This window comes from Haliaeetus leucocephalus, unplaced genomic scaffold, assembly GCF_000737465.1.
Source record: "Haliaeetus leucocephalus isolate CR32 unplaced genomic scaffold, Haliaeetus_leucocephalus-4.0 Scaffold177, whole genome shotgun sequence".
Taxonomy (NCBI): domain Eukaryota; kingdom Metazoa; phylum Chordata; class Aves; order Accipitriformes; family Accipitridae; genus Haliaeetus; species Haliaeetus leucocephalus.
This window is the reverse complement of record NW_010972613.1, coordinates 1,003,889-1,021,968: the sequence shown is the minus strand read 5'-3', so window position 1 is coordinate 1,021,968 and position 18,080 is coordinate 1,003,889. Positions and strand designations below refer to the sequence as shown.

Sequence of the window (18,080 nt, the reverse complement as noted above, 5' to 3'; positions counted from 1 at the left end):
CTCTGCCTTTTTGCCTAAAATTAACCTTGCCTGTGTCAGTCCTTTTCACAAGCCACTCTCCTCCTGGTTAGCCAGTGCACATCTGCCACCAGAGCTCCTTTTCTTCTCTGCTGTCCATGTGCAAATCCTTCATTCCAAGGTCAGGAGCATGGACTCGTTTTGCCCTGTTTGCCATTAACCTTCTGTTCTGCTTTCTGTCACTTCCCTGCAGCTTCTTCATTATAATCCCCACCTTACACGTATCTCCCATTTTGTGTTCCCACAGTATCTGCAGTAGACCCAAATGAATCTGGAGAATACTGCAGTTCCTAGGGACTCTTGTGAATGTTTTATTTCATCTGTTTGTGGAATTTCCATCTGCTCTGCTGGTCTGTCTCACTTTTCAGGTTGACATTTAGAAGAACCCCTAAGAGAAAGGAAAAAAGTTAAAGGCTGGACAGTGCAGCAAGTGGCCCCAGAAATGGAGTCTGTACAGAGCAAAGTAGTAAGTTTACTTTACGTGATATTTGGCCCGTTGCATGAAGGGGGCAGTCTGCTTGTAGCCAAAGCCCAAGCTGTTCTGTAACCACATCTGCTGAAATAGTTTGAGTGTCGGCTGGCAATGCCTGCACTTCGTCAAAGAGAACATTTAAGGAAGTTCAGTTGCGGAAGTGCTACAAACCGAGCGCTTCACAAGTACAACTCCGAGGAGTAGGTCCCTCCTGGAGAGACAGTGTGCGTGCATGACTGTTCAGGCGGGCATCTCAACCCATCGCAAGCTTTCCTCTAGGTGACCTTGGGCTGAGCTCCGTGTGCTTGCTTGGAGAGCTGTTGATTTACAATGCAGATTCACCGGTCCTCGCCTGCCTGCCCCTGCCCCTCCTAAATTTGGCTGGGATATAATAGGCTGTTTGCTTTCTGATGCCAACAGTGGCAATGGCAGAGAGCCCTGCCATGTGAGAGGCAGAGATAGAGGAGAGGGGGCCAAGGAGGAGCAAACTGTGCAGCTGCTATTGCTTCTGGTGGCTGAGGAGCGCATCTTCGGGACAGAATGTCAATGCTTAACCCTGTCCTACAGCCCCCAGAGGTGAAGGAGTATCTATCGAAGGGTGAGCGCTTCATCAGATGGGATGATGTGAGTACTGGGTTTTTTGCTTTGCTAGATTGTATGCATGGTGGCAGGGCAGATACTGTGTTTTAGTCACAGTTTGTGGGGAGCCTGGGAGCGTGTATTCAGTGGGGGTGATGGGACGCTGTGTGTTGTACCTGAGAGCAGTGATGTCTGGATAGGGAGAGTGAACTGAGAAGAACAGGAGAGCTGAGGGCTAAAAACAAAGGGCCTATGTGTTAGGCGCTGGTGGTGTGGCTTCTGCATCTCTTGTTATTGTGGAGGGTGGAAGTAAATGGACTGCCACTGGGACTGCGTGCACAGCTTCTCTGGTGTAGGACCCCAGGGTCCTCTCTGTGTGTGTGAACCAGCCCTCAGGAAGGTGGTCACTGCTGGGTGTCTCCTTGGAGCAAGAGGCATACACTGCATTTGGACTTGTCCAGAGGAGCATGAGGGGTAGGATTTACTCCAAAGCTGAGCGGACTCTCCGTGCTTTGCAGATAGAGAGGAAATCAGGCTCCCAAGTTGCTTCCTCTTATGGCTCTGTTGCTGGAGTGGATCGGAGGGTGAGCCATGTCCTCCCACGCTTGCTTGGCTTATGGGTCTGTGAGCTACCAAATGTGCAGTGGCCGAGCAGCAAGGGACCTGTGCTTTAACAGTGCTGGAGTCCCAGAGGGTGCTGCAAAAAGCTGCTTCCCTCTCCAACTCATTGTCCTCTTGTATCTTCAAAACACCTGGTTTGCAATCTTTGTTTGCCTTTCATTGTGAGGGGGGGAAGGTGTGACACAGCAGAAGAGAAGTTAATTTGAATGTAATAGTCCCTCTCTTCACTTTCTAAGAAGGCAAAAGAGTATTTACCCAATATCCACATACCTGAGCAAGAAGACAGCAGCTGCCCATCCATTTTGTCTGGAGTATGAATTGTCTGCTATTGAATGTTGATAAAACAGGGGGCAGGCCAGGTTATGATTATTCACCAAGATCTGAGGGAAACATTTGATGTGGTATTGCAAATGAGACACATTAGAAGGAGCCTCCAGCAGCAATGCAGGAGGGATTAGTGCTTGCTTTTGTGGGTGTAAAGCTGGAATAGAGTTTTAAGTCCCAAGGCAGTGTGTGGGGGGGAGGTAGATCACTTGTGTGCAGTGGAAGCAGGGGTGGTCCAGCGGCACTGAGAAATGAGAAAGCAATGTACTGCACAGCTGACAGAAAGGATGGATGCTGAGGAATACAGGTTGGAATATCACTGGGCAGTTATTCAACTACCTGTACATAAACAGGATAGCACCAGGGTACAGTGGAATGTGCAGCCTTCCCTTTCTTTCCAATGGGGCCACTGCCTGCAGAATGCACTTGTGGCTTCTTTGAATTTGAAAAGGGATTTGGTTTCTGAGAATGACAGTAGGCAAACTTGTCTAAAATTGCTGCTGACTTTCTATGCTCAGTCCTTGGGCACCACTGTCCCAAAAACTTGAAGCTGTTAAGTTCTTCACTGGGAATTTCTGGGATAGTTAGGCTCCCTTGAAACCCAAGGTGAGTCAGGGTGGGCTTCCAAGACCTACTAAGTGTTTATTTCCTGCTGCAACCATAGGAGTTGAGGAGCTCCAAGTCTTGTGTGGTTTTTTTCCCTAAGGTTTACAGATCTGTAAACATTCCTAAAAGGTTGCCTCTAATTACTAAGTAGTTTACAGACTTGACTCCAACAATAATGAAAGCCTTCTCCACAAGTGGGCTGTTCTGGTCACATTTCTGCATCTCATCATGCTTTGCTACTCCACAGTTAAAGCAGGCTGCAAAGAATGATGGCAAGAGCTCCAGGCTGCACGATTGCTGCTCTTTAGGGGTGATGGGCCTGTGGTTTTTTGTCTCACTCTTTGAATTGACCTGGCCATGCTGTTGGTAACAGTTTTGAATTCCTTCCACAATATCTGAGGCAAAGGAATGAAGGTGGATCAGATTGGCTCCTTACATTGCTCTGTACAGTTTTGGGACTGGACTGGAATCTTCACTGTATCCAACAGTTTCTTGAGAAAAGCAAACCCACACTTTTTCTATAGTGCCTTCACCTTGTCCAGCATTTGTAATGTATTCTTTGGAGGAGACTGCAGTAGGATCTCTGACAGGCAGGACCATTCTGACCTGTCCCACTGAGTTGTGACATCTTGGGATAAGCAGCAACTCTGGTGTGCTTTGCTTAGCATCCAGCAGGCTGGGGTTGCCAAGCAGGTTAAGTCTTAATACATGGATGAGAGTTTATTTCCAGAACCAGCTTGGGAACCCTTTCAAAACTTCAGATAGGGCACAATGTAGTAGCTGACCTCTTAAGCGGAGCAGATGCATGTGGATTTGGCCCTATGCTGACTCTTAGCTCTCATAGTAGAAGCAAAAATGTTACTATCTCTTAAAGATCATGGATTACAGGATTCTACCAGACGATGCTTGCTTTCTGCCCTAGAGTTGAGCTCCACAATGTGAGCAGCAGCCAGTTTGGCTGCCAGGCCATCTTCTGTAGAATTCACCATTTCCTTTGTTGCCAGGAGCCACCCTGTAGGAGAGTCTACCTGCCCCCCATAGCTGTCCATGTCCCTGTTCAGGAGGCCAGCCTCAACTCGCTTTTGAGAAAGCTGTTTGGTAGGAGATAAGGTTAATCTAGAAACATGGCACAATACTCAGTAGTAGTACTACAGTGCCTGTTCTGCTCTTCGTGGTTTGTGGCCATGTGTTCAGGGAGCTAACCAAGAGCTCTTGGGAACATGGGCATGAGAAAGAGTAGGGAGTAAAAGGAGAGCATACGATGCACTGTGGCATGGGCAGTTTACTGTAATGAAGAATACTGAATCTGGAAATGGAGGTCCCTGGAAATAAAGATACACTCTGGAGTGAAGTATGAGTTCAATAACAACTGAAGAACCCAAGGCCAAGCGACAAAAACAACTTCCAAATTCCATTACTGGTTTCATCTCAGTAGCTGCGTGTTTCAGCTTCCTGAATTGAATTTGAGGCCTTCCTAGAAATGGCTGATAGGCCTTAAGATCCTATCTTCTGTGGCACCAGAGGACAAATGCAGTGAGGAGTCATCTAGACTGAATGAACAAATGGGCTGGGACCCAAGCAGAGGCTCCAAGCATCCTTTGTCTCTGTCTCCAAAGAGCTCACTTGAATTCATCTCTTAGTACAGGCTTGCATGTGAGATGGGAATGGATGTTGTCCTGAAAATGTCTGTGAAGTTGCCTTTAACTGAAAATGCAGCAGCAGTGTAATTATTCAGAGGCAAAGTACACAGTCTCACAGCAGCCTGTGTCTCCTCTGCAGTATATGTCTTGGCTCTGATCTGGAGGGCCTCCCTGTTGTATGGGGTTCAGGATCAGCCCCGAACAGTTTCATCTAATTTTGTGTCTGTAGTGTGGATATTTAAATAGCTGCTTCTTTTTATTCTGTGTAGAGCTAGTCCATGGAGTTTAGGAATCATCACCTAAAGCAGACTCATCTGTTCTGTTAGGTGGACCCCTCCTTGAACTCTTCCTGACTAGGCCCATTCTCTGTAAAGAGAGCCCAGATAACTAGCATGAGCACCTAGATAGTAGATGTCATGGATGAATGCTACCTTTACTTGGGCTAGGCTACTTCTGGAACTCATAGAAGGCAGTAGGTGCCTTGGAGGGAAGGCAGTTCAAGTGAAACAATTAATTGCATCTATGGGTACTTTATTCTCTTAATTCATTGCATAGAAAGCTCCAAGAGAGTTGTTCTAGCTAAATGCATAGTGTTAGGTGAGATTCAGGCTTCAGCAGAGATCAGCTTCCATAGCCTCACACTGTTACTCTGGAGATATACTAAAATCATCTGGTTCATTTCCATAAATAACAGAGGATGATTCACCCGACTGGGTCTATATTTGAACTGGGAACCTTATGTCCCATGATGGGTTCTCCAAGTCATGTAAGGTGCTAGCCTTCTTCTGGTTTTTTTTTGGTCAGGAAACAGCAAGTGCTTCTCCTGTGATTCTTCGAGTGGATCCAAAGGGATTTTACTTATACTGGACGTATCAGAATAAGGTAAGTGCTAAGACTTCACAGCTTGGTCTCCAAATAGCCAATTCAAGTTTGTGCAAGATTAAACACACTGCACTCAGAAGCAGACTACCACACTCATTCCATTTAGCAGGAAACCCTCCCACAAAGGACCTGAGAGTCTTGTGTTTATTCAATGGCAGATTTGTCTGTCTTCAGAGCTCTAGAAAAGAGCAGGAAATTAAGCTGCAAACATGCCAGAGATGAGCATGGCCTTTTTGTGCTTGCCATGCTGGCATTTTATACCTGCAAAGTTCATTAGATGTGCTTCAGAGGACTTCACAGAGAACAGTAGTATTGATATCCCTGTTACCCAGCATGCTAAAGGATTCTCCCAACCACTACAGTGGTGCAGTTGGAAAGAAAATGGGTAGATGCATGCAATTAAATGTATGCAGCTTAAGCTGACGTGTACCTCGTGCAGCCTGTGTTGTAATTAACTGACTTGTTGGGGTTAATAAAAAAAAAAGTAGTGACTGTAGCCATGCAGAGACTACATCAAGTCTGGAGAGTGAGTTGTGCTCCTCTCGGGCCAGGGTGGTGTGTGCACACTGCCAGAGGTAAACCACAACATGCTGGCTGGTGGTGGAGAGTGAGAGGCAACAAATTTAGGAAAGAGAATTCAGTTCCTCACTGATGAGTAGCAACAAGTTGTGGAGAGATCTGGCTGACTGGAGGTGGAAAGCTGGGCTTACTTCTGCTTTCCAGAGCAGAGCTGTGGTTCAGCTCTACTTCCTCTTTGTGACCTACATGCTGAAGAGGCATGGTAGATGGAGACAGAGACAATAGTCCTGCAGAGCGCCCTGGCCAAGAGACCTGATGTGTTTTGGTGAGCTCTGCCTTCTCAGAAGATTGTGCGCCAGTGCCAGCTGGGCCAAGGCACTGCCACACAACTGTATCTTCTGAGAACAGTGTCATGAGGCTGGGGACTGTCACATCTCCCTAAAAGATGTGCTCTCCTTTCAGCCATCTCCATCACTCTCATTCCCCTTTCCAGGTCTGCTCCTGGCGGTAGAATTTTTGTTGTAAGGGTTCCAGCAGATGGCAGGAAGAAGTGGTAGCACTGAAGGAGGTGCACAAAATGGGGCAAGGGGAGCTGCTGTCACCCATCAAAACTGAGATATTTCACTCAGTTAGTGGTATGAGGGATTTAATTATCTGGGAAAGGGGCAGGGATAAGGAAGCATAGCTGACATGAGGAAAGCCAGACTGGAGGGGGTCTCATGTTCCTGGAAAATGCCATTGACTAGCTCCTAAAATAAACTGTAAACAAATTTTGAGAGCCACAGTGGAGCAACAGCCTGTTTTACATCCTTGGGGAAGCACTTTTCTGGCATCTTTCCTATTCTCTGAGGGAATATGCAGACAGTGTGAGCTAGCAAGGGTTGGTGAGCAAATGCTGGCTGTCAAAGGGAGCTGGGGTAGGCTTGTGAAGGTCCCATGGAGGCTGACATGAGCACAGCAACCAGGGAAAAGAGACGGGCTGATACAGAGCATGGTGTGGTATGGTCAATAGTTTGTTGAATTTATGTGGCTTATTAATCTTTGGCTGACTCTTCTTGAGATCTGCTTGTCATGAACAGCAAGGAAGAAAAACTGTACTGCTTTTGCACTAGGGATTCAGAAGGGAGTGGGATTAGGAGTAAAATTTCCATCCCACTTGACAATAAAATGGGGATACAGCCAGAAGACACGTTATCCACATTGTTCCTTATTGTGATCTTGGAAAATAATATTATCTGCTGCAACAAGTATAATTTGTTCTCCAGATCCATGGTGAGCAGACAAATTAGTAACAGAGGAAGGAAATTCAGGTTGGATATTAAAAGAACAAACAAAATAAACATGACAACCAGCCAGTAGTGAGGATGTGGAGTGGACTGCCTAGGGAGGGTTATGGAAGGTCCTCCATGAGAATTGCTTCAGAACAGATTAGGGGAAGGTCTGCCAGGAGTGACCTGGGGAGAAGTGGTCTTGCCTGCCTTCCAGCTCAGCTACTCAGTGTTGAATGCATGGAGGCAAAAGACAGGCTGAGAACATGAGTGACAGGAGACTGGGTTATATTAACACGTAGACTGTAACTGGGGTAGAGTTTCCCCATATAAACCTGTATGCATGTCATACGCTCCCTCTCATGGTAATCCACACCGAGCCTCTGGCCTCACCATGAAGAGGATGGTGCTGCAGACCACCACTGCCTCCACACTTGCCAGCCTGCCAGCTTTGCCTATCAGTAGCTGATATTTCCCTGCCTGTGTTGTTCTTGGTGGGAATGCTCTTCCCCAGTAAAGGGTGCTAGCTGAGACCTGCTTTGCAGCTTCTGGGGGCCTCTGTAATGTATTTCTTTCCTTCCTCCTTTGTCTTTCTTCATCTTCCTTGTCCTTATTTTGTTGTAGGAAATGGAAATTTTGGATATAACCAGCATCAGAGATACCCGAGTGGGGCGATATGCAAAAATCCCCAAGGTGAGTGCATAGCTTCATTTCTGCCGGTTGTTCATATGGCAAAGGCGAGGCTGCCTAGGGCTTTGGCATAAGCTGAGGCAGTTTATCCTGGCTTTCTGTTACAAGAAGGTGGAGGAGACCTTGTCTCCTTACATCACAACTATGTAAATATAGAAAAGCCATCTTTACTCTTGTCTCTGAACTCCCTGGGGTCCTCTGTGCACTCAAAAGAAAGGCACTTCCAGGCTATGGTATATGAGCTTGTTGGAAAGAATATGCCAGAAAGCTAGGAAAACAGCAATTCCCCTTCCAAGTGCTTTCCAAAAGAGCTGTTTTTTGTTGTGCACAGCAGCTATGTTCGCTCCCCTGCCATGCGTCTAGCTACACTGGGAAGTCCTGCAGGAGACTTGTGATGCTTCTGTATTGAGTCACCAGAGCTGCTTGCTTGTGCAAAGATGCACAGGCTGGGTCAAGGCAGCTACAAACCTGTAGTTACAGTGAGATTCCAATGCAGTGTGTGGTGAGATTTTTTTTCCCTTTAAAGGGAAGAAAATGTAGTTTCAGAAAAACCAGTGGGGTTTTTTTCCCCAAATAATTTTAAATTGTCTGCTTGCAGGGTGGCAGACTAAGGGAGGCACATGATTATGGCTTTGTTCTTGGTTTCAGTTATAATTTAAGCTTCCTGCAGCAAAGTTGTCCTTGTTAGGACTTCTTTCTAGGTCTGTTTTTTAACTTTTCCATGTATGGAAAAGGCAAGCAGAAAGCTGAGGTAAAACTAGAATGTGAAAAGGAAACAAAGGAGTAAAGATAATGGCTCCATATGGTAACATAGGTGATTCTCAGTCTAACGCAAAAGGGGAAGATTTTGCAATATATACTGAGAGACTCTAGCAGCCTCTTTGTGTAAGTAGTACAGCTGTTTTCTTAATACTGCTCTGAAAATGTCTATTCAGAGCTCCCTGAGACTGATGTTCCTCAAAAGACCATAATGAGGTGGGTGCTAAAGTCACAGCAGAGCTCAAGAACAATACCCATCTTACACAATTCTTAAAAATCATCATTCCTTCTCAGAAACTGCGTTTCTTCTTGGAAATTTGCTAGAATGAAACATACTTGAGTTTTCAGCAAGCCTAAAACTTTGTCTGCAACTTGTTTTGTGGGAATAATGTTTGAAAAGAAGCTCTTGCAAGTTAGTTGGTTTGGTTTTGGTTGGGTTTTTTTTTTATTTGAGAGAATAAAATATTTGGAGCTGGTAGAGCTAGGTGCTGTGCTGCAGACAGAATGCAGTAAGGAAAAGGCCAACTTAAAGAAGAGGTATGAGATACTATTTTCTAGGGTGTTAAACTTCCAGGAATAACCTGTTTACAAAATGAATTCAGCTTTGATATAGATTATAAATTGATGGGGTAAGTATTGAGGCTACAGCTGGATGTCTTTCTGGTGGCAACAGGCAGGCTGGAGAAAAAATGTCCTAGATTTTAGCAATTGGTTAAGGAAGACTAATTGGGGACTACCAGGAGAAACATTCTGGCACAAGTGCAGTGTCAGAGTTGCCTCTACACGGAATTTCTACTCAAACAGCATCTTTCTGTAATGAGCCCCCTACTCACAAACAAGGAATTGCCCTGGAAACAAGGACCAACCCCAGTTTTTGAAGAGTAATTCACAATACGATTTTGGGATGACTGCATTCCATATCCAGAGAAAAACTAAAATGGCCTTTTAAAAGAGATTTTTTAAAAAAAGCACAAAGAAGTTTGTGAAGAGAATGAGGAAATTCATGAGCAGTATCAGGGTAGCAAAAAGCAAAAGAGGAGGGGCAAGCAGTGGCTGTGTTTCATAGCTCTAAATCTTTTTAATAAAATTGGAAAGTGGCCTGTGTGATTCCCATCATAAGCAAAGGCTCTTAAAGAACAGAATAAGAGAGGACATCTTTTCATGGAAAAATTACTGCTGGAGAATAAGAACAAGGTCTCTTGAGAGAGAGAACCAGCAGACTCCCAGCAAGATCAGTGCCTGGGCCTGTGACGTACTGTGTGTTCTTATGTGATCTGCAAAGGAGGTGTATAGAGACATGACAAAGTTTGCCAATGGTACCGAGTTATTTGGGGTAATAAAATGAGGGCTGATTTGTAGAAAGACCTTGAATTGCTGATTGACTGGATGATTTAATAAGTGGTAAAATTTAGTACAGATAAAAATCAGACAATGCACACAGAAAAAAAGCCCTGATCCTAACCTTCTGTAATAACAGGCTCTGAGCTGGCTGTTGCTACTCAGAAATAAGATCATGAGGGTATGGTAAAATATCAGTGCAGTGTTCAGTAGTATTTGCTCAAAAAAAGTAAGTTGTATGTTACAAATTATGAGGAAAGAATTAGGAAATCCTGCCACTGTATACCGAGAATGCACCCATAGTTCTGCACATTTCTAGTGTCCTCATCTCAAATGAGACAAGAACTGGAAAAGGTAGAGAAGAGCAGCAAGATTAATAAAAGAACGAAATGGCTACTGTAGGGAGAGTACCTGAGTAGGCAGGGACTGTAGTCTGGCAAAAAAAGAATAAAGGGGAATGTGGAGTTGTATTGTGGAATGCTGTAAAATCAGGAGTTGAATGGAGAAGGTGAGCATGAAGCAGTTACTCAGTGTTTCTTCCAGTGTGAGAGCTACACATCAAGTGGAATTTTCCAAAGGTAGGTTCAGCACAAGCAGAAGGAGGTGCTGCTTGCTGTTTTACACCTCGTGTCGCTGCGCTGTGGGATGCCTTCCTGCACAAGTCATGAAAACATACGCGAGTTTAAAAAGTCAGGACAAGAAGGGAATGCCCTTTGAGGGTTATTAAATGCAAGATAATGCCTCAGGTTTAGGAAGCTGCTGAATCATAAATTGCTGGAAGCTGCAGAAATCTGTCAGGGAAGTATCATTGTGTTTGCCCTGTTCTTATGCTTTTCCCCAGGCATCTGGATGGATCTGTGGTCTGACCTGGTGTAGCTGTTGTATTCTAGCCATTGTAATAGGCCAGAGACAGTATTTTACAGTCCTGGGAATTGGCTACCGCTCATTTTTTACAAACAAAGAAACAAAGGTCAAGCACCAAGTGATTTATTAAGTATTCTCAACAGGCAGAAGTGATGCACTTGATGACAACCTCTGCTGTGAAAATCCCAAGTGCTTTTTGAATTCTGCATTTCACAGAGACCCATTTAAAATAAGTCCCCTTTTTGTTTCAGGGAATTTTCTGGCACTTCTATGACAATACATAGTAAAATGCACTAGGCTGGCTCCTTATCCACCTTTCTCTTATGGGATGATGGGAGGTCTTGTGTGGGCACTGAAATGTCCATTGAACCAAAACAGTGGGAGAGATGTGCTGTCCTGTCCTGAAATTTCTTATTTACACATGGCTGTACTATCCACAATGCTTCTGCAGGGCTTGCTTAAAGCCCTCAGTTGTGTATTCAGTTGGCTTTCCTGAGAACAGAATTTGCTCAAAGGAATGCAGAAAGCAGTGAAAATTTCTTCATGTGAATCACCACACCCTCCACACAGGGCACCTACAGCAGGTGCATCATTACAAAAAGGTATAAATATGAAAAACTGGTGTGATGAAGCAAACAAAGATCTGTTACAGGTGAAGGGTAGAAGAATGAAAAAGGGTGCTCTCCCTTGTTACAAAATAATGGCTTAGAGTGGTTGTGGGATGTAACTGCTGAAATTAATACAAATGGTTACTTGTTTCATTGGCTAAAAGTGAAGGAGAAGCAGCTAATGGATGATACTTAAGACAAAAAGATCATCACAGCTGTTGGAAGAGCTTTGGATAGTGCCAATAACAAATCAAACATCCTTTTCCCCTCCTCTCCCCTTCCTTGCAAGTGATACCATAGTACATAGTAAATCCACAGCCTCTGTGAGGCAAAGCTTGTGATCTGGTTTTCATACTGAATTGTGACTGAAGGCATTTACAAGGAAGGAAAGTGCTTTATTGAGAGCATCTGCACTATTGCTTTCCTCTGCAAGGCACTATGCACTTTTTGGCTGTGGTTCAAGCTGCATGAGGGTGAAACATGCCCGGAGCTTTTCAGACCCATGTAGGTGAAATGAGTCTCCCTGCTAGTGGGTGGTTGTACTGCGGATGTTGGGAGTTCTCTGCTTTCAGTAACACTTTCCCACTGCTGCTAAGTAAGAGGTTTGGGGTTTTTCTTTGTAACCTCTCTATGTGCAGCAAGAAGAATAACAGCAAAGCACCCACACAGAAGCCACTTCTGAAAAGACCTGCCGTCACATGCACTACCTCACCAATACAGGTCACAGCATTGTCCCTGCAAGCTGGGAGGCAGGGACTGGTGGGACCCCCTTCCTGCCACTGCAAGTGTTTAGGGAGTAGATAGTCACCCTGTAGTGCTCACCAGAGTAAGTGTGGCACTGAAAAAGGGACAAGTCATTAAGGGCTGGCAGCAACAGGAGCCCCCTCCAAATGAGAAGAGCCACTGCTGTTTGCCCCAGAAGGAGATTATTCCTGGAACTGAACCTGCCTGAAGGTGAGGGATGGCCATGCTCTCTGAGAAAGGCTTTTCTCCCTCTTCCTGCCCCCCTCCTGAGCCCTCGCCTCCTGGCATATTAGCACACAAGCACGCACACAGCCCTCGAGTCCTCCCATGACCTCTTCTATACATGTGCATGTTTCCCCTTCTTACCCCCTTTGCTTTATTTTCTTTGAGAGCTACTCAGTGTTCTGCAGTGTTTTTTCTCCATGGAGATCTTTTTTGAGAGAAGGGGCAGAATGAACTTTGGCGCGTGTTCAAGAGTAATAAAGATAAGAATTAGCAGGGACTTTGAACATAAATGAGACAAGATAAAAAGCTATTGAATGTAGTTCAGCAGCATGCCGAAGCAGATCAAGATGTTATTTACAATGCAATTCTGTGTTTTCCTTTGAGTAACAAGGAACAATAATGGCTGCTCCATTTTGTTTTGTTCTGATGCACCAAGACCCTAGAACACTGACAGAGAATGTAATAATTAGGACCACAATACATGATGTTTTAGGCCAGGCTGTTGGCTTCATCTTGGGTTTTGTTTAGACATTTCAGCAGGCATTGGCTTTGAAACAAGCATAATTTTTCATAAAAACAGAAGTTGTTTTTTCTGACTGTTATGATTATAAAACAGTTTTAGCCTTCATGCACATTTTGTTGTTATCGAACCCAGAGATGCAGACTCTGAACTGAACATGTACAAGGGAGAGAATTATACTGAGGTATTTCACGTGTCATATTTTGAGATGATAAAATAGGAGCGAGTAGTGTTTAGGAACACTACTGCAGGGAGCACTCACATTGCACTTGGAGCTGAGCAGAGGGCTGAGCCGTGGACTATAAACACGTTGTGGGTGGTCAGCTCTTCTGCTGCATCACAGGGGGAAGGCAGCAGCTCTGGGTATTCAGCATCATCTCAGTGCTACACTCTGGATTCAGCAATGGGCGTCAGCAAAGGATGGAACTAAACACAGTCTGATGTTCAGGCCTCCATATAAAAGTGATCACAGGTAGCCCATATGGTGACTAAACCGATATGTGCGCATGCAAGAGAAAAGTGGGTAGAAGCCTGTGGCTTGCAAAGGATTTATAAATAGGGGAGCAGGGGCCAAACAAGGAAACAGTCACATCTGAATAACGGCCCTTTGCCATGCTGAGCCCTTTTTCTGCTTCTTCCATCTTTCCACAATGTGAGCTCTTAGATCACAGGGACAGAAGTTACTGAGGATGCACAGTCTGCATCTCTCCCTCGCAGTCTGTTCCTGCTCGATTCCAGAATGCCGCGAGTTATTTTGTGCCATGTGAATCTGTGTGCTGCTGCATTTTCCGGTTCCTTTAGATAAGACAGCAATGGGAGCTGAGAGTGCTTCATCTGCATATTTTTTTTCTGCCTCGTCTCACTGAGATGCTTGGCACAGAGACAGGCTGGCCCCCGCCATGCAGACAGTGGCAGGACAGCCCTCCCTGCTTCACAGCAGTCGGTCTTGTTGCTGAATCCCATGATGGAGCAGTGCTGCTAATGAGGACACGAGCATTACCTGCAGAGCCAAAAGCATTTGAATAATCTTGGTGCTCCCTATCCCTTCTGGCAACCAAACCAGACCTTTCTTCTCCAAAAGAGAAGATCTGTTGTCACGTCCTGTCTTCTAATACCACAAGCAGTACATCTTGTAGTGTGTTTTGCGAAGATACAAAATTGTCAGTGCAGTGAGCGCATGCAGCTGTGGCAAATCCCGGCTATCATTTGGCTGTATCCCGTTTCAAGTAGAGAAAGGACTGTCTGTCTCTTGCATTAGGCCTGGCTCTTTGATTATATTTGCATGAGAATTTGCTTTTCTCTGGACTATGAATCTGGTTTGTACAGATGAGGATTTTAGGGAAATCAGGAGGTGGGAAGTGAAATGCAAGCTGGATCTGTATTTCAGCCACTCTGCCGGTGGGTTGTTTTCTGTTTGTTTGGGTTTTTTTAAGTGGATTTGCTGAGCGTGTTTCCCTTCCTCTGATTTGCATGGCTAACATGGTTGTCCTGCTTTTCATGTAGCAATTCTTATTTTTCCTTCATGGCCACCTGCAGCACAAGGTGTAGAGGTTGTGAAAGAGCCAAGATGTGGCATCAGGTTCAGTGCTTTTGGACACAGTCTCTGGTCCTCTCTCACCATCTTCATTCAGTGTTATGCCAACATCACTGCTTTTATCCCATGAGGGAGATAATCCCCACGTAGAAAAGGCAGCACGAAGTAAGCCCGTGACTTGCTTAGGGCCAGGCAGGAAGTCAGTCACTGGGAAAATATGACCCCATTTAGATCCCTGACAAGATCATCCTTTCCTCTCCCCACTGCAGTTTGCTTCTCGTAAAATGAAGCTATCAACGTCGCCAAGGTGTTAGGAGGTGTCGTAAGTTAATGCTGATAAAAGGGCATGGCATATAAAGAGCAGCTAAGGCTAACCATGAGCAACTTCTGAGAAGGTGATCGGATATCAGGCCGTTACCAAACACGGCATGTGTCAGTTTTGTCTGGTGGAGCACAGCTAGATAAAGGCAAAAGCTCTGATGCAGCATTCAGCTTGCTGGAGACACAGCATGAACAGAAATGTCTGCTGGAGAGCCAAGCAACACCAGTTTGCAGAGAAGGAAGGGCTGGGAGGAGCCGATTTGTAACAAATACAGGAAATGAGTTCAGTGTAAACCACAAGTTCTCTATTGTGTTAGCTTCATATAATTTACAACACTAGAGGTAAGGAAGCTGAACAAAGGCCAGTGGGTTTGAAAGATGAAGTTAAATTCAAAGTTAAAATCCTAACACTTTGCCACTTGTAATGAAAAGTTAAGCTCCATCAAGAAGTTGCTATGAGTGTGGAAAGGAGGTGTGGGTATGTGGGTGCTGCTCACTTCTGTGAAGGAAAATTGCTCACAAAGCAAAAATGAGGCATTTTAGAAATTCCCTAACTATTGGAAAATAGGCAAATCTTCTGGGTGGCTGACTATTTTCCCCCTTCTTTCCCTCTAAATACTTTTGGATTATACAGGTTTCAGAGTTACCCCTGCGGAGAGTTGCTTTTGTGAAGTGAGAGACAGCAGTCAGATGATCACGAGTTGTAATCCAGCCCATCCTGTTTTTTCTAAAGGTGCCTGTTTGCTACAGATGTGTCAAAATTGCAAATGGTCCAGAAATTTGGAAAAACGCAGTGGAAAAAGTCTGCAGAGTTCCTTATAAAATATATATGCAGCTCTGTGCGTGACATGGTACAGACACTTAAGAACGCCTGAAGCTGAGCTGTTTTGGAGTTTCTGCTATTACAGTCCAAATGTAAAGAGAAAATTCTGTGGCAGAAATGGAATTGGTTCCATTTGAATCACAATGTGATGCAGACAGATGGTTGCATATAGGGGTTTTTAGTTGGTTTGGGATAAATTGAGGCCCATGGAAGCCTGAGATCGGGGAATTCGCTTTCTTCAACTTGCAAGGATTCAGGCATTGTCCAGTTGGTAGCAGCTTAACAAGTCACTAAACATAAGCTGAACTGCAGTGACTGACTTTGTGTGTGCTCTAAGTTTATAGCAAACACAAAGGTAAAGTCATTTAGCTAAAACCTCTTTTGTGGAAGTTAACGTGATAAGTTATGTGTTACGGTATTACTGATGTTTTAACTTGTTGAAATGCAGTAACTCAGCCATCTGTCTAACTGTAGGTTTGTGCATACAGCAAGAGCTCAGATTCCAGCTCCAGTTAAACTTCTGAGTCTGACCTGCTCTGCTAACAATCCCAGATCGTGAATTTTGCCCTTAGTTTCTGAAGGAGCAGGTTCTCTTGACAGCCTCCCTGTCTGCTTTGATATGTATTTATCCTGTGCTTTAGATAATGAATTGCTGTGCTTTATTCTAGGACTTGGGAATTTTATCTCTTCATTATAAATAGCAGCCGTCAGTACGACTCCAGGATACCTTGGCTTAGTGACGCCTTACGTAGGAATGCAGAAAATGCTAAATAATTTAAAGGGATTCTATAAATACTTTCATATGGTGATGAAATCTGAGTATGACTAATCAGATGAGCCTTATACTTAACAAAACAAATCTCTGGTGAGCCATTGCTGTAGGATACTGTAATTGCTATGGAAAAAAACACTTCTAGCAACTTGACAACTAGCAGAAAACGTGACCTGGAGGAAGAACAGCCCACCTCTCCAGTGACCATGTCTAAAGTGGGTAGACCTTCTGGGTTGAAAACAACATCTTTCTTGTGGTGGAGGGAGGTATCACACTAATCTAAAAGACCTTCTTAGTGTGTGTTTTCACAAATGGCTGTCTGCAATAACCTGGTTATGCACCTCTGGTATGAGCAGGCCAAATACTCCTCTGCTTGTCTGCAAGGTCAGGCTGAAGTTTCAGAATGAATTTCTTTAAAAGCAGTCTCCAACTTTTACTTTTTCAGACCAAACCAGCATGTTTGTGCAGTGATGTTAGTCGCAATGTTTTGTTCCACAGAGGATCCAGGTAACATAGACTCCAGAATAAAGATGAAAAATAAGGAAAGCCAAGGAAAGGAAGATAATGTTAAACAGTTTTGCAACCTTTGAAAAGCTTGCCGTGAATTTGGGTCAATGTTTGGATTGGTTCCTGTTTTTTTCAGGTACAGTTTGCCTCATTCTCCCTTCATCTCCATCTGTTCTGTTTCTTTTGCAGTGCCAGAAGCTCCGAGAGGTTTTTAACTTGGATTACCCTCACAGCACCTTCCTGCTTAAGACTCTGACTATTGTATCTGGCCCTGACATGGTTGACCTCACTTTCCATAACTTTGTGTCCTACAAGGAGAATGTTGGCAAGGTATTGAGTCCTGAGGGCTAGGAAACACTGGGAAACACTAAGGATTGGGGCATTAAGTGGGGAGCAGGAAAGGAGAGGGGAAGGTGGGGAACCTGAACCCTGTCAGTCTTACTGGCAAGGTTATAAACAAGCAGGTTTATGTTCCAGTAAGGTGTGGTACCTCCATAGTTCTAGAAACTTCTGTCCTGCATGGAGAAGAATCAGTAGAAGAAATTTTTGTCCTTCATGTGCTTTGTATGGATAAATAGCTGAGAAGACTCAGTGGAAAGGTTTCAGCTGCTAGTATATATAGGCAGTAGGAAGGTGATATAGCCAAGCCCAGGGCACAGTTGTTGGGATTTGGAGCCCAGCAGTATTGTGACAGGCCTTTTTACCAAGGCCTGTAGTGACAGGACAAGGGGTAGTGGTATTAAACTGAGAAAGGGCAGATTTAGAGTGGATGTAAGGAAGAAGTTTTTTACTATGGGGGTGGTGAGGCATAGGAACAGGTTGCCCAGAGAAGCTGTGGATGCCCCATCCCTGGAAATGTTCAAGGCCAGGTTGGATGGGGCTTTGAGCAACCTGGTCTAGTGAAAGATGTCGCTGCCCATGGCAGGGGGGTTGGAACTAGATGATCTTTAAAGGTCCCTTCCAACCCAAATCATTCTATGGTTCTATGCCCTTTTCACGTTTGTTGCTGTGTACTTCTTGGTGCAGTTCCGTAATGCCCAACTGCCTCTGCCTTTTGTGTGTGTTTGTTCCCAGAGCTGGGCTGAGGATATTATGGCCATTGTTCGGAATCCCCTCACATACAACGCTTCTCGGTACACCTTCCTAGAGAAAATGTAAGTGATTTCTGACAAACATTGTTCTCTGAAATGTTCTTGTCCTGCCCTTTCTGTCTGTACTAGAAAGAAAAGGCTTCTTAGCATCCAGGTCCTTTGGCAGCCTCCAAAACTAGTCCTGTATCAGCTCAGGAGCCCCAAGGCACAGGTAGGGGAGTTGGTAGTTGGGCCATTATGTTGCATGACAACTGACTGGCACTGAAGTGCTCAAGCCAATCAAACACACACGTGGTATTATAGAAACTGAAATTCTGAGCCTCAAATGTGTCCCACCGCAGTCACAGCACTCGGC

General features: G+C 44.7%; 1 protein-coding gene across 2 annotated transcripts in view; it reads left to right on the top strand.

The window, feature by feature from the left end:
• Positions 1-701: 701 nt before the first annotated feature.
• The window catches only part of PLCB2 (phospholipase C, beta 2), a 46,410-nt gene continuing 29,031 nt past the window's right edge, over positions 702-18,080 (top strand). The window contains exons 1-5 of one of the 2 annotated variants that reach the window (XM_010564325.1): positions 702-1,114; positions 5,065-5,142; positions 7,554-7,622; positions 16,824-16,964; positions 17,709-17,788. In XM_010564325.1, the coding sequence (XP_010562627.1) occupies positions 1,031-1,114; positions 5,065-5,142; positions 7,554-7,622; positions 16,824-16,964; positions 17,709-17,788 (452 nt within the window). In that variant the 5' untranslated portion in view covers positions 702-1,030. The remainder of the gene's footprint in view (positions 1,115-5,064; positions 5,143-7,553; positions 7,623-16,823; positions 16,965-17,708; positions 17,789-18,080) is intronic. The other variant, XM_010564324.1, reaches the window with a different exon arrangement.